This window comes from Capsicum annuum, chromosome 3, assembly GCF_002878395.1.
Source record: "Capsicum annuum cultivar UCD-10X-F1 chromosome 3, UCD10Xv1.1, whole genome shotgun sequence".
NCBI classification, from domain to species: Eukaryota; Viridiplantae; Streptophyta; class Magnoliopsida; order Solanales; family Solanaceae; genus Capsicum; species Capsicum annuum.
The window spans coordinates 235477028-235489686 of record NC_061113.1 but is presented as its reverse complement, the minus strand read 5'-3'; the positions used below and the strand labels follow the sequence as shown (position 1 = coordinate 235489686).

Sequence of the window (12659 nt, the reverse complement as noted above, 5' to 3'; positions counted from 1 at the left end):
AAATAGTAGCTTTTTTTATTTCCACAATTAACTCCTCTAATGGATGTATTTATGCACTTGTATGAATTTCTTTTAAAAAAAAAATCATGCTTGTGAGATGATTATTAGGAATGTGAATATGTAACAAGAATATAATTTGACTTTTCAATAACAGTTATGATTTTATTATTTATTTATTTACATAAATAAATTTTTAATTACTTAATAAAAACTTTAACAATAATTAAAAAATGAAATTTAGTAATAAGATTTTGCAGAGATATGTTTGTTTTAAATAATTAGAAAAAGAAAAGAAATATAAATATTAAAAGGTAAAAAGTTAAACTATCTTTAAAATAGTGAATGTGATTCTCCTTTATTATAGAACTTGTATCTAAAAAAATTAGTAACTAAAAAGTAAATGTGTTCTTTTCGTGTCTTTGTGGGAGATTAATTAGGAACGTGGTTTTAAGATTACAAAAAAAAAAATTAAAAATAATAACGTATTTTTTAATTTAATGGTCCTAACTATTTACTCTACTTTGTCTCCTGTAGGAAAAGTAGCATACATATTTAAGTTGTTGTATAGTAGGGTAATATTTCATTGGTTCTACAAAAAAAAAAACATGTATTTCATTACTGTAAAATTATTGCTTTGCTATTTCTTGTGTTATTATTGTGGAAAGTGTTTCGTATTTCTCGCGGATATTTTGAAAAATCAGATGAAAAACCTCATGGACCGGAGCTTGAATGTTTAGAATTTAACATGTTCTATCAACATGGAAATGGAAAAGCAATGGAAGTTGCGTCGAATGAAGAAGTTTTACCTTGAAATTTTGTATTTTGAAGTTTTAGAGATAATTATCAAGTGAGAAAGTTGCTCTTTTGTGACTTTGCTTACGAAACTCCTCCTTATATTTTGCTACTTATTATTAGACGTGGAAAGAAATGTAATTGTGAAACTCCTGAATTAGTAGATGTAATTTAATTTATTTATTTGTTATTATAATTTTGTATTTAATTTACTTGACAGTAATAGTTAGATTGATGGATTTACCCTTGTTTCTTGTGTTTGATGTATGAAATATAAATTTCAATTGATCTGAACAAATATTTTAGAAAGAGTATTTGACATGGATTATAACTATCAAATTTTATTAAGATTTTAAATTAAATAATAATAGTGACTATAATTATAAATATGCAATATAGGAAGTCTGATAATTTGCTCAAAAGAAGAATCGTGCTAATTATCTTATAAATAAATATCAAAATTTTGAATTTAAAAATAACAATAACTACTAACTAACTAAAACTTAATTTTAACTAAATTGTCCTAATAAGTAAAACTTGGCCCAATAATATGGTGCCACTTGGCAACAATCTAGGTAAGACTTTCTTGCTATTTAGTAGATATAGATTCGGTAAACAACTTATTCATCTTATTTTTCTTTTCTATATTATAGAAATTATGGTTTCAACATGATAAATTTTTAAAAAGCTTGAGGGTAATTTAGTCATTAAACATAAGTTCTAAGCTCAATTTGATAATTTTTTATGCATTGTTTTTTGAACCTCATCAAAATTTTTAATGAAAGCTCATTTTTTTCTCTTTAATTACCAACAATGTCATCTAAGAAATTTACTATAATGCCATCACAGAATGGCCTTGCATATTTCTATATTATTTTCACACATGTGGGCCCTCTATCTTCCATTTATTTTTCATTCTTAGTATTTATCTTTTCTTGTGTAAAATTGTTTCAAATATATTATATTTAAGTAAATTAATTAGTAAGATGGTAATTTATTATAAAAATTAATTATAATTGATACAATTAAATAAATTTTGTTCTTTATTTAATTTCATATCAAACAACAACAACAACAACAACAAACCCAGTGTATTCCCACCTAGTGGGGTCTGGGGGGGTAAGATGTACGCAATCCATACCTCTACCTCTAAAGAAGTAGAAAGGCTGTTTCCGATAGACCCCCGACTCAAGTCACGAGATACCACACAAACTCATAGTAAAGCACAGAACTAGATTACATAACATAAATACGGCACCCATAAGTATTAGAAAACAGAGGAAAGCACATAGATTCGTAATAAAACATGGAACACAGAATCATAACAAGAATAAAACCCCCACCAAGTAATTCCCTACACTAGCGACCCAAACCGGCCCTAGTCTTCTGCCCTAATTCGCGTCCTCCAGACCTTCCTATCTAGGGTCATGTCTTCGGTGAGCTGTAACTGCTCCATGTCCCGCCTAATCACCTCACCCCAGTACTTCTTCGGCCTACCCCTACCCCGCCTAAAACCATCCAACGCTAGCCTCTCACACCTACGAACCGGGGCATCCATGCCCCTCCTCTTCACGTGTCCGAACCATCTCAATAGGGCTTCCCGCATCTTGCACTCCACTGGAGTCACACCAACCTTCTCCCGGATAGTCTCATTCCGAACTCTATCCCCTCTAGTCATCCCACACATCCAGCGCAACATCCGCATTTCTGCCACCTTCATTTTTTGGATGTGGGAGTTCTTAACTGGCCAACACTCCGCTCCATACAACATGGCCGGACGGACTACTACCCTGTAGAATTTGCCTTTCAGCTTAGGCGGCACCTTTTTATCACACAACACCCCCAACGCGAGCTTTCACTTCATCCATCCCGCCCCAATACGGTGCGAGACATCCTCGTCAATCTCACCGTTAATCTGGATCACGGACCCGAGATACTTGAAACTTTCCCTTTTACATACCTCCTGTGATTCCAGCTTCCCTACTACCTCATTCTCCCGCCTCACGTCATTAAACTTGCATTCCACATACTCTGTCTTGCTTCTGCTCACCCTGAACCCTTTAGACTCAAAAGTTTGCCTCCACACCTCTAATTTGTCATTCACACCCCCTCGAGTCTCATCTATCAGAACTACATCGTCTGCAAAAAGCATACACCAAGGCACCTCCCCTTGAATACGTCGCGTCAACACATCCATCACCAACGCAAACAAAAAGGGACTAAGAGTAGATCCCTGATGCAATCCTGTCAAGACAGTGAAATGCTCTGAGTCTCCTCCCGCCGTCCTCACCTGAGTTTTCGCTCCATCATACATATCCTTAATTGCTCTGATATATGCCAGCGGTACTCCACTCACCTCCAAGCATCTCCAAAGCACCTCCCCGAGGACTTTGTCGTAAGCCTTCTCCAGGTCGATAAACACCATGTGCAGGTCCTTCTTTCTTTCCCTATACTGTTCCACTAACCTCCGCACCAGGTGAATTGCCTCCGTCATCGAGCGGCCAGGCATAAATCCAAACTGGTTTTTCGAAATAGACACTATCCGTCTCAGCCTCACCTCGACCACTTTCTCCCAAATCTTCATAGAGTGACTCAATAACTTAATCCCCCTATAGTTATTGAAACTCTGGATGTCACCCTTATTCTTATAGAGGGGGATCATGGTACTCCACCTCCAAGCCTCGGGCATCTTTGCCGTCTTGAAGATTTCATTAAACAATCCAGTCAACCACCTTACACCAGCCTCTCCAACGAACTTCCAAAACTCTACCGGTATCTCATCTGGCTCCGTCGCCCTACCCCTTCGCATCCTGCGAACAGCCTCTCTAACCTCTTCTACCTTAAAACGTCTACAATAGCTAAAATCCCGACACTCCTCTGAGTGCTCCAGTTCCCCTAACATTATAGCTCTATCCCCTTCGTCATTCAAGAGCCTATGAAAGTACGACTGCCATCTATTCTTAATGTGGCCGTCCTCCACCAACACTCTACCGTCCTCCCCCTTAATGCACCTCACCTGATCGAGGTCACGACCCTTCCTCTCCCTAGCCTTAGCGAGTCTAAATAATTTTTTCTCCCCTCCTTTCCCCTGTAACCCTGCATAACAAGCTCTCAAAAGCGGCCGTCTTAGCTGCCGTGACTGCTGACTTAGCCTCCTTCCTAGCTAGCTTGTACTCTTTTCTGTTTATCCGCTTCTCTTCTTCGTCCTTACTCTCAACCAATTTAGCATACGCCCCTTTCTTGGTCCCCACTTTCTTCTCCACCTCTTCATTCCACCACCAATCCCCCCGATGATGCCCGGCCCGGCCCCTAGAAACACCCAACACCTCACTTGCATTCTCCCTGATGCACCTAGCCGCCCTATCCCACATACTATCCACGTCCCCCCTACACTCCTACACCCCCATTCCTGCCAACTTCTCTCCTATCTCCCACGCATTCACTTGCATCAAGCCGCCCCACTTAATTCTAGGTCTACACTCCTTACTCCTCCTCTTTCTATTCTTCTTTATACCCAAATCCATAACCAAGAGCCTATGCTGGGTCGAAAGATTCTCACTCGGGATGACCTTACAGTCCTTACACAACGCCCTATCCCCTTTCCTAAGCAACAAAAAGTCAATTTGGGTCCTGGCTATCGCGCTTCAAAAGGTGATCAGGTGATCGTCCTTCTTCGGGAAGCCCGAGTTCACCATCACCAGCCCAAAGGACCTCGTAAACTCCAATAGAGTAGCCCCCTTTTCATTTCTCTCCCCAAAACCAAAACCACCATGCACATCACCAAAGTCTCCCGGTAACGCCCCGATGTGCCCGTTGAAATCTCCTGCTACAACAATCTTCTCCGAGCTAGGCACGCCTCTCACCACCTCCTCTAAAGCCTCCCAAAATTGCATCTTTTCCTCCCCCTCCGATCCCACTTGCGGCGCATAGGCACTACACACGTTCAGGGTAAACCCCCGAATGACCAACTTAATAGTCATCAACCTATCGTTGATCCTCTTCACCTCTGCTACCTGACCTCTAAGCTTTTCATCTACTAAGATGTCAACTCCATTCCTACGCCTCTCGCTCCCAGAGTACCACAGCTTGTAACCATCCACCTCCCTAGCCTTAGACCCTACCCACTTGGTTTCTTGAACACACGCAATATTGATCCTCCTCTTCCTAAGAATCTTCACAAGCTCTATGGACTTACCCTGAAGGGTTCCTATATTCCAAGACCCAACCCTCAGCCTACCATCACTATCCACACGCCCTCCACTACCCCCCCCGCCCCCGCCCCCGCGGCCAAACCTTGGCCTCCCTCCCACTCCCGCCCTTTCCTCATCCCCCGCCCCCACCACGGCCCCACGCCCCAACCCCCTCGGACATGACCCTATCCAACCATTACCGCCCACAGCCACAACTACACGAAAGTATAAGAATATATAAAGATATAAACGATGGTAGTAGCAAAGCAGCAGCAAGAAATACCAGGGTATAATTTATTTTCTTTCTTATTTGTTACTACAATTTCACCTAATTTAATTTTTTTTAATATATAGAAGAGAAAAATTTGATATGCCTGATTATGTTGTCTGCTTCAACTTCTTCAATCGTGATTTTATTATATTGTCTCTAATTAATTATTATAATCCATTTATATATTAAAAAAATATTTAATTTTTTTTAAAAAATAGAAATTTATGACATGTCTATTTCAGTTGCTTCAATCGTAATTTTAATTTTTATTGTATCATTTTTAATTAATTATTATAAATTATTTATATATTAAAAAATTAATATTATTTAATAAAAAAAGTAAAATAGAAAATTATGACATGTCTGCTTCAGCTGCTTTAATCGTAATTTTACTAAATATCACCCCTAATTAATTATTATAAGTCATCTAAGTATTTAAAGAAGCTCTCCGTCGACTTGTCGGCTTGAGCTATTTACTCCGTGATTTTACTTTATCATTCATAATTAATTATTATAAATTATTTATATATTAAAAAATTAATAATAGATAATAAAACAATAGAATAGACATTTATGACATGTTTGCTTCAACGACTTTAATCATAATTTTACTAAATATTACCTCTAATTAATTATTATAAGTTATCTAAGTATTAAATAAATAAATAAATAATTAAATAATATTTAATAAAAAAGATAAAATAGATATAAAATTATAAGTTAACTCTTGATGTTTTAAAGTAACTTGAATTCTTATATGAGATTTCACTTACTTTTTTTCACAAGTATCTTTTACAATAATTTTATTATATCATTTCTAATTAGTTGTTGTGACTCATTTAAGACATGTCTGTTTCGCTGCTTCGATCGTGATTTTACTATATCACCTCTAATCAATTCTTATGTTCATCTAAGCATCATGTCATTTAAATTAGAGTGAAAATTTTTTACACAATAATTAAAAATTTAAATTATTTAAGAAATATAATTGACTCTCAGTGCACAAACTCTGGACAAGGAGAGTAGCATATAGTTTTTGAAAATTACATAAAAAATATTATAAATTACAATAATTAAAAACTTTAAATATCTAAAATAATTTAATCTATTATATATCTTTAAAAAATACTTTAAAAAATACTGTAATTCACAATAATTAACAACTTGAAAAATTTAAACGATATAAATATTTGGTTGACTCTCGAAATTGTATCAGTGTCACTTAAATTGAAATAGAAGAAAAATATTATAAATCACAATAATTAAAAACTTAGATTGTTTTGAAAATATAATTGACTATCAATGTCACAAAAGTTTGGATAAAGAGAGTAACATATATTATTTAAAAATTATATAGAAATATTAGAAATTACAATATTAACAACTTAAAATATCTAAAAACATATTAAAAGTATGATTGATTATCTAAATTCATTTTGTATCACAAAAATTGAGACAAATAAATATATATTGAGCTCATGCTAGATCCCGAGTGAATCCCAGGATGTATATATGCAATTCATCTTTTTTTAAACTTTGGTTTAAATATATCAAATTGAAAATACAAGCTTTAATACAGTACACTGTACATCAAAAAGTGTATAAGAAATAATATTAGCATAAATAATATCAATATTACTAATACAAACATTATTAATGCAAACATTATTAATACATTCTATCAGCATTATTTTTATACACTCTAACAAACGACTCCACATTTAAATGGAAGGAATATATACAAAAGCAAAGTTCAGTAAAATATCTACTTAAGTATGTTTTATCGTGTTCTCAAAGTCAAATAATTTAAATTAATATGAAAGATGGTAACTATAGTTTTTTTTCTATATAATTTTTGAAACACTTAAAATTTGAATTTAAAATATTAATTTAGTTTAACTTCAAAGAACAAGTTGACAAATAAAAAACAAGGAGAAAATGAAAACAAATAAGGTTTATGGCGGTTTAGTAAAGGAATACATAATTATCTTGTAAAACTTGGCTCCTCATAAAATACTACCAAGTAGTCAATATATTTTGTGTATTCATGTGTTATAATTCATAATTCGAATTAATATCAATTTAAGTTACTATACATAATAAAATATCTTAATGTTGAGCCCGTACCATGCTCCTCTAGTTTGTAAAGATGTACGAGTTCGGGGATAATTAAATGAATAAGAATAATTTTTTAGCTTTTCGGAGTTGCTATTACTTATCTTAAAATATCTAAGGAATAGGTTAATTTTATTTTTTGTTTTGGGATTAATCTCGAAAATCTTTACAACATGTAGCCTAGATTCACCTAATTATAATAGGAATAGGTGCTCCGTTAGTTATGAACTAGTTGCTGATTTTAGTTAAATAGATTCCAAGACAGCAGGCACCCAATTCTAACGAATTTGTCTTATGCTAGTTGCACCAAAAACCATTTTATTCATTTCTTTCCCTCCAGAATCCATCATCATACCAAAGCCAGAAGATTTATTCATCCCCTTTTTGCATGAAATAAGAAAATTCACACACCAATTAATTCTCAAAATATCAAAGCGAAGATAGCAAATCTAACTAGTGAATTCTCAGTAACAAAATGAAAATCGCACTAAAACAATTGCAGAGACATGGGAGTCCCGGCAATATACTTTCCAACAGTGGCATGCATGCTGCATCATAGTGTACTCTTTGAATAAGATAAGGACCGAACATGTCTTAAGCTGCGGTAAGCACCATCGGCAAAAGGTCCAGTATGAAAATTTAACAAGCATTTAGACATGTGAAAATCAAATGAAAACTGCAGTTGCAATATTGACCAAATTCCCAAGGCATCACAATATTAGGCTACGAAGAGGCCGGGATATAGCTCACATCAAGCCTCTAAACCATGCTCTCTAATAAATGCATGTAATGAAGTACATAGAATACTGCTCGACCTCAAAAGTTAATAGTGAAACATTATGCAATTCCAAGGTTGGAATTCACATAACGAGGACCCTTCTATGCTGAATTTCTCGTCACATCTATCCTACGTCACATGGTTAATTAAACGATCTTAGAATCAAGAAAATATCTACCAAAAATGGGTTAATGTTGTACCAGCAACAATAACTATTCCAGCAAAATTCTGAAGCTAGAATATGCCATGCAAAGACTCACATGATGACTCCTTCAATATTGTTAAGGGCCTTCTTTGCAATCTTGAATTTGTCTCCCAGAGACTTTTGGTCATTTACGACGTACTTGCGGATAAAGAAGACAATCCCATCACGAAGGGATTCATATTCCGGCAGAACAGCAATTCGAGTAAAAATGTTCCAGACAAGCTTTTCAGGAAACTCCAAGATACTCTCAAATAGCATCCGAAAGTGCATGATTCTTTTTGGAGTCAGTTGTAAGGAATCACTGAGATCAATAGCCTTCAATACAGCAAGTGAAAGGCTAAAAGAAGCAATCATCTCCGCGACAAACTTAGATAGGTGCATTGATCTGATCAGCTGCATCTGATCAAGCTCCTTGAAATGATCCCACAGGCAGTACTGCTAAAAACATTGGATTAGCATGTTTATGGTTTAGAGACCAGTATAATACACCGTTTTGGGAACTAAATATACTTAATAAACTTGCACTACTTCTAGGAAGTTAGTGCATCCAATCTGTTGGGTGCAAATATCAGTTCATGTAAGTACCCATGTTTCAGATAACTCTCAAGCATGACAATTTTGACCACTCCAATAAAGAGGGATGATAAGGACCAATAGGTGTAAGAGAAAAGAGTAAAAAGTGTCTCTGCATGTAGTATTCTCTTCAAATTCATCCTCCATTGCCAAAATGAGCATATGATTTCAAATAATATGTGAGTACCATGGTTCAGATGATTCTCAAAGCATGATTATTTTGACCACTCCGATAAAAAGGGAAAATGAGGACCAATGGTGTGAGAGAGAAGAAGAGTAAAAACTGTATCTGTACATAGTCTCTTCATATTCATCCTCCATATGCTAAAATGAGCATATGATTTCAAAATATAATTTTATGTACCAAGAAATATCCACTGTTCATATAGTATAAGAAACACTTACATTTGTCTTTTCCTCTCTTTCTTTTCCCGATATGTGGCAAGATGAGGAGTGTATTTTGTATGAGGGAAAATGTTTTCCGGGAAAACATGCGGGTTTTTACTTATTTTCTGGTATTTGTTAAGTAAGCAGAAAATAGTCCCAAGAATGTTTATATATAATTTAGACAATCACTATGGTGTGGAGGTGGGGGTGGGGCATGAGTGGGGTGCTGGAGGTGGGGAGGAGACCATTAACGTGGAATGGCACTTAAGGAACTTGTTTTCCCTACTATAAAGGAAGTCATTTTCCCAATTTCCTAGAGAAAATATTTTCCGTAACATCTAGACCAACCAAACACGAGAGAAGTGGAAAATATTTATGGTCATACCAAATACACCCGAGATGTGATTTCTCCCTTCCTAGAAATCAGGGAATGTAATAAATGAACCTTTTGTCCGCCAACTTTGCGGAGTACAAAAGACCGTGTAACACAACTTCCCAAGATACATTTGAGCAAAAGGCATACCTGCAGGGTGAACTTATTGTTTTTATCATGGCTGCATAACTTGGAAGCTAGAGCACAATAGTATTTGTTAAAAGCTTTCTCCTGTAAACAGCATTCTACCAAAACTCTCATGATTTCCCTATCCTGCATGTATAAATATTAAAGAATTTGCACACTTGAAGCACAACAATAAATAGCAGGGAATTTAATCAACGGATGCCAACCTGCTTGCCATGCAAATCCAATCTTAGAAGTTTCTCAAATGCATCAGTATAGTCCTCTCCGCTCATTATTACGCAGAAAATTGCCCTTCTTGCATCAGTATTCATCCTCTGAGCAGCGGCAAGCTGGAGCATCTTTTGAGCCTCGGTGACCTCCAAGTCAATTGTGCTTGCAACATCTTGAACATCAGTTGTAGAATCAATATTCCCAGACATCCACCACTGGCCTCTCTTGTCAGGATCAAGCAGCTTGCTCCACTTTAATCCTCGAATCAATATATCGACTACTCTGAGCTGCACGTAAGATTACCGGAACCACAAAACAAGGAGAGATTAACAATTAAGGATGATAGAATGATGAGACAATGTAGAGTGTGATGATCCAAGGAATATGGCAGCTAATCGCCATCATTTATTGCTTTTTTCTATCGAAATAACAGAAGAACAGCAGTGAAACTTATATATAAGATATCTTTGGCCCCCCACATTTATTGTCCCCAGAACTACTGAATCTTGCGAGAATAGTGCTCTACAATTGTATTACTAGATCTATGAGCCAGCACATTTTCACTAGATCAAAAAGGCCATCTTCAACACAAACAAATCATGCACCAAAAGTTGCATTTAAGTGCAAAAAAGATTGGAAGTAATATGGACAAATTTGTTAATTGAATATCTTGTTAAGAATCATGAGTAAACATCAGTCCAGGAGCATTCAATAATTTCTTCTGCAAATCCAAAATCCCACATGGACTTAATTAACCTATCAGATACAGCAAGTAAAAACATGAGATCTTTTAGTACTCATAAGGGACAATAAACTTAGAGTTCCGAAAGCAAAGACACTAGAAGAGGAAGGGGAGATTGGAAACTGAAAGTTAAATCAGTTGGACCATCTAGATAAATAACAACTACAACGACCCAGTATAGTCCAAAAGCTTGAACCATCTGGTCTCTAGATACTAGCTCAGAAAGAACAAAGAAAGGAGGAACTTTCTATTTTATAAGATCGATGAAAAGCTCCGTACAAAGGGCACCCATATCAAATGATAAAAATGTAAACATAGATGATTATATTGACCAAAACAGCTGAATCAAACAAGCACCTTTTGTAGCCATTTCTTTATTCGGGTAAGCTGCAAGGTGTCCTCCTTCGGCTTCTTTTTATTGTTTTTGATATCACAAATCATCTCAAGCATGAATTCCATCTGCCACAAAACCAGTACGTGAAAATACAGATTAACGCGGTTCCAGAAACTTATGGGGTTAGCAGAGACGGAATAAGGAGCAATCCGCATAAGAAAGCATTATCAAGTTATCATTACCCTTTTCCCAATACTGTTTGATTGTCCTTCCTGAGATGAGATTTTCAATTCATTCACCCTATTCTGAATGCTAACTATAAAGTTCTTCATGCCAACGGGATCATCACCTCTCAATTTCATCCCACAAGCTGTTCAGTAAAAGCACGTAGGAATAATCATTTAATATTCAGACCAGTCAGAATTGGAAAAGAATCTTGGTGCAATCTGGTTATTATATAATATGTAGATGGAATGTTGGACACAATAAACGGATTGCACAACCTGTAATTATGCCTATTGCATTGGCTTAGCACGCAGATTTATAAAAACTTTAATTACTTACCAAAAAAAAAGGAATGGGAAAAGAATCAACAACAATAACAACAACATACCCAGTGTATTCCCACATAGTGGGGTCTGGGGAGGGTAGAGTGTACGCAGACCATACCACTACCTCAGGTGAAGTAGAGAGGTTGTTTCCAATAGACCCCCGGTTTAGGAGGGAAAAGAATCAGCTACCAAAAAAATATATAGTGTTTTGTCACAATGATACAAGAAACAGTTAGTTGTAAAGAAATTAATAAACACATTCTCATCACAATGTGAGTAATTTCACAGTTTCTTTAATAACTCTTTCCTTCTGATATCCGTTTTTGAGGGCAAGTTGTTTGCCTGGCGACTTGATTTTTCATTTTTCTTCTGCTGGTAAGTTACCTATGCTAATTCGTGCAGTTATATAATGCCTTGGGGCTTTTAAGCTTATTGTACAATTGAAATACAAATCAAAAGCCCCATCGGATTATGCAAGTCAGTCAATTTTTTTGATAAAAGTAAGTGGTATTAACTATTAATAAAAGGCATCAATAAGATGCAAGAATTACAAGATGTGGCATTTGAGCTAACAGAAACCTCTGGTTGACTATACTAATTATCTAAGCCAGAACTAATGGTTAATAAAGAAAGACCTGAATTTTTTCTGCATTAACAGGAGGATACAAATTGGACCAACTAAACAAATTGGCAATACATCATGCCTTCAAAATGCCTAAAGAAGTTGACTCCCCATCAAAACTCTCCTTTTCCTCTCTAACCATAAACACGCCAATTCAGTTTTGTACTTCATAGATTGCATACGTATTCCCTCTAGTAAGCTTTGTAGTTATTAGAAGAAACAGTCCCAAAAAAAAGAGAACAAAGAGAAACTAAGAGAGAGAATATACAACAACAACAACAAACCCAGTGTATTCCCACATAGTGAGGTCTGGGGAGGGTAAGATGTACGCAGTCCATACCTCTACCTCTAAAGAAGTAGAAAGGCTAT

The 12659-nt window shown here is 35.8% G+C and overlaps 1 protein-coding gene across 1 annotated transcript in view; it reads right to left on the bottom strand.

Moving 5' to 3' along the window:
* Positions 1-8033: 8033 nt before the first annotated feature.
* Positions 8034-12659, bottom strand: part of LOC107862907 (nucleolar MIF4G domain-containing protein 1) — a gene marked incomplete in the record, with an annotated part of 11332 nt that continues 6706 nt past the window's right edge. Inside the window, 5 exon segments of the mRNA XM_047409552.1 lie at positions 8034-8786; positions 9835-9957; positions 10038-10328; positions 11141-11242; positions 11360-11487. Coding sequence (XP_047265508.1) covers positions 8403-8786; positions 9835-9957; positions 10038-10328; positions 11141-11242; positions 11360-11487 — 1028 coding nt within the window.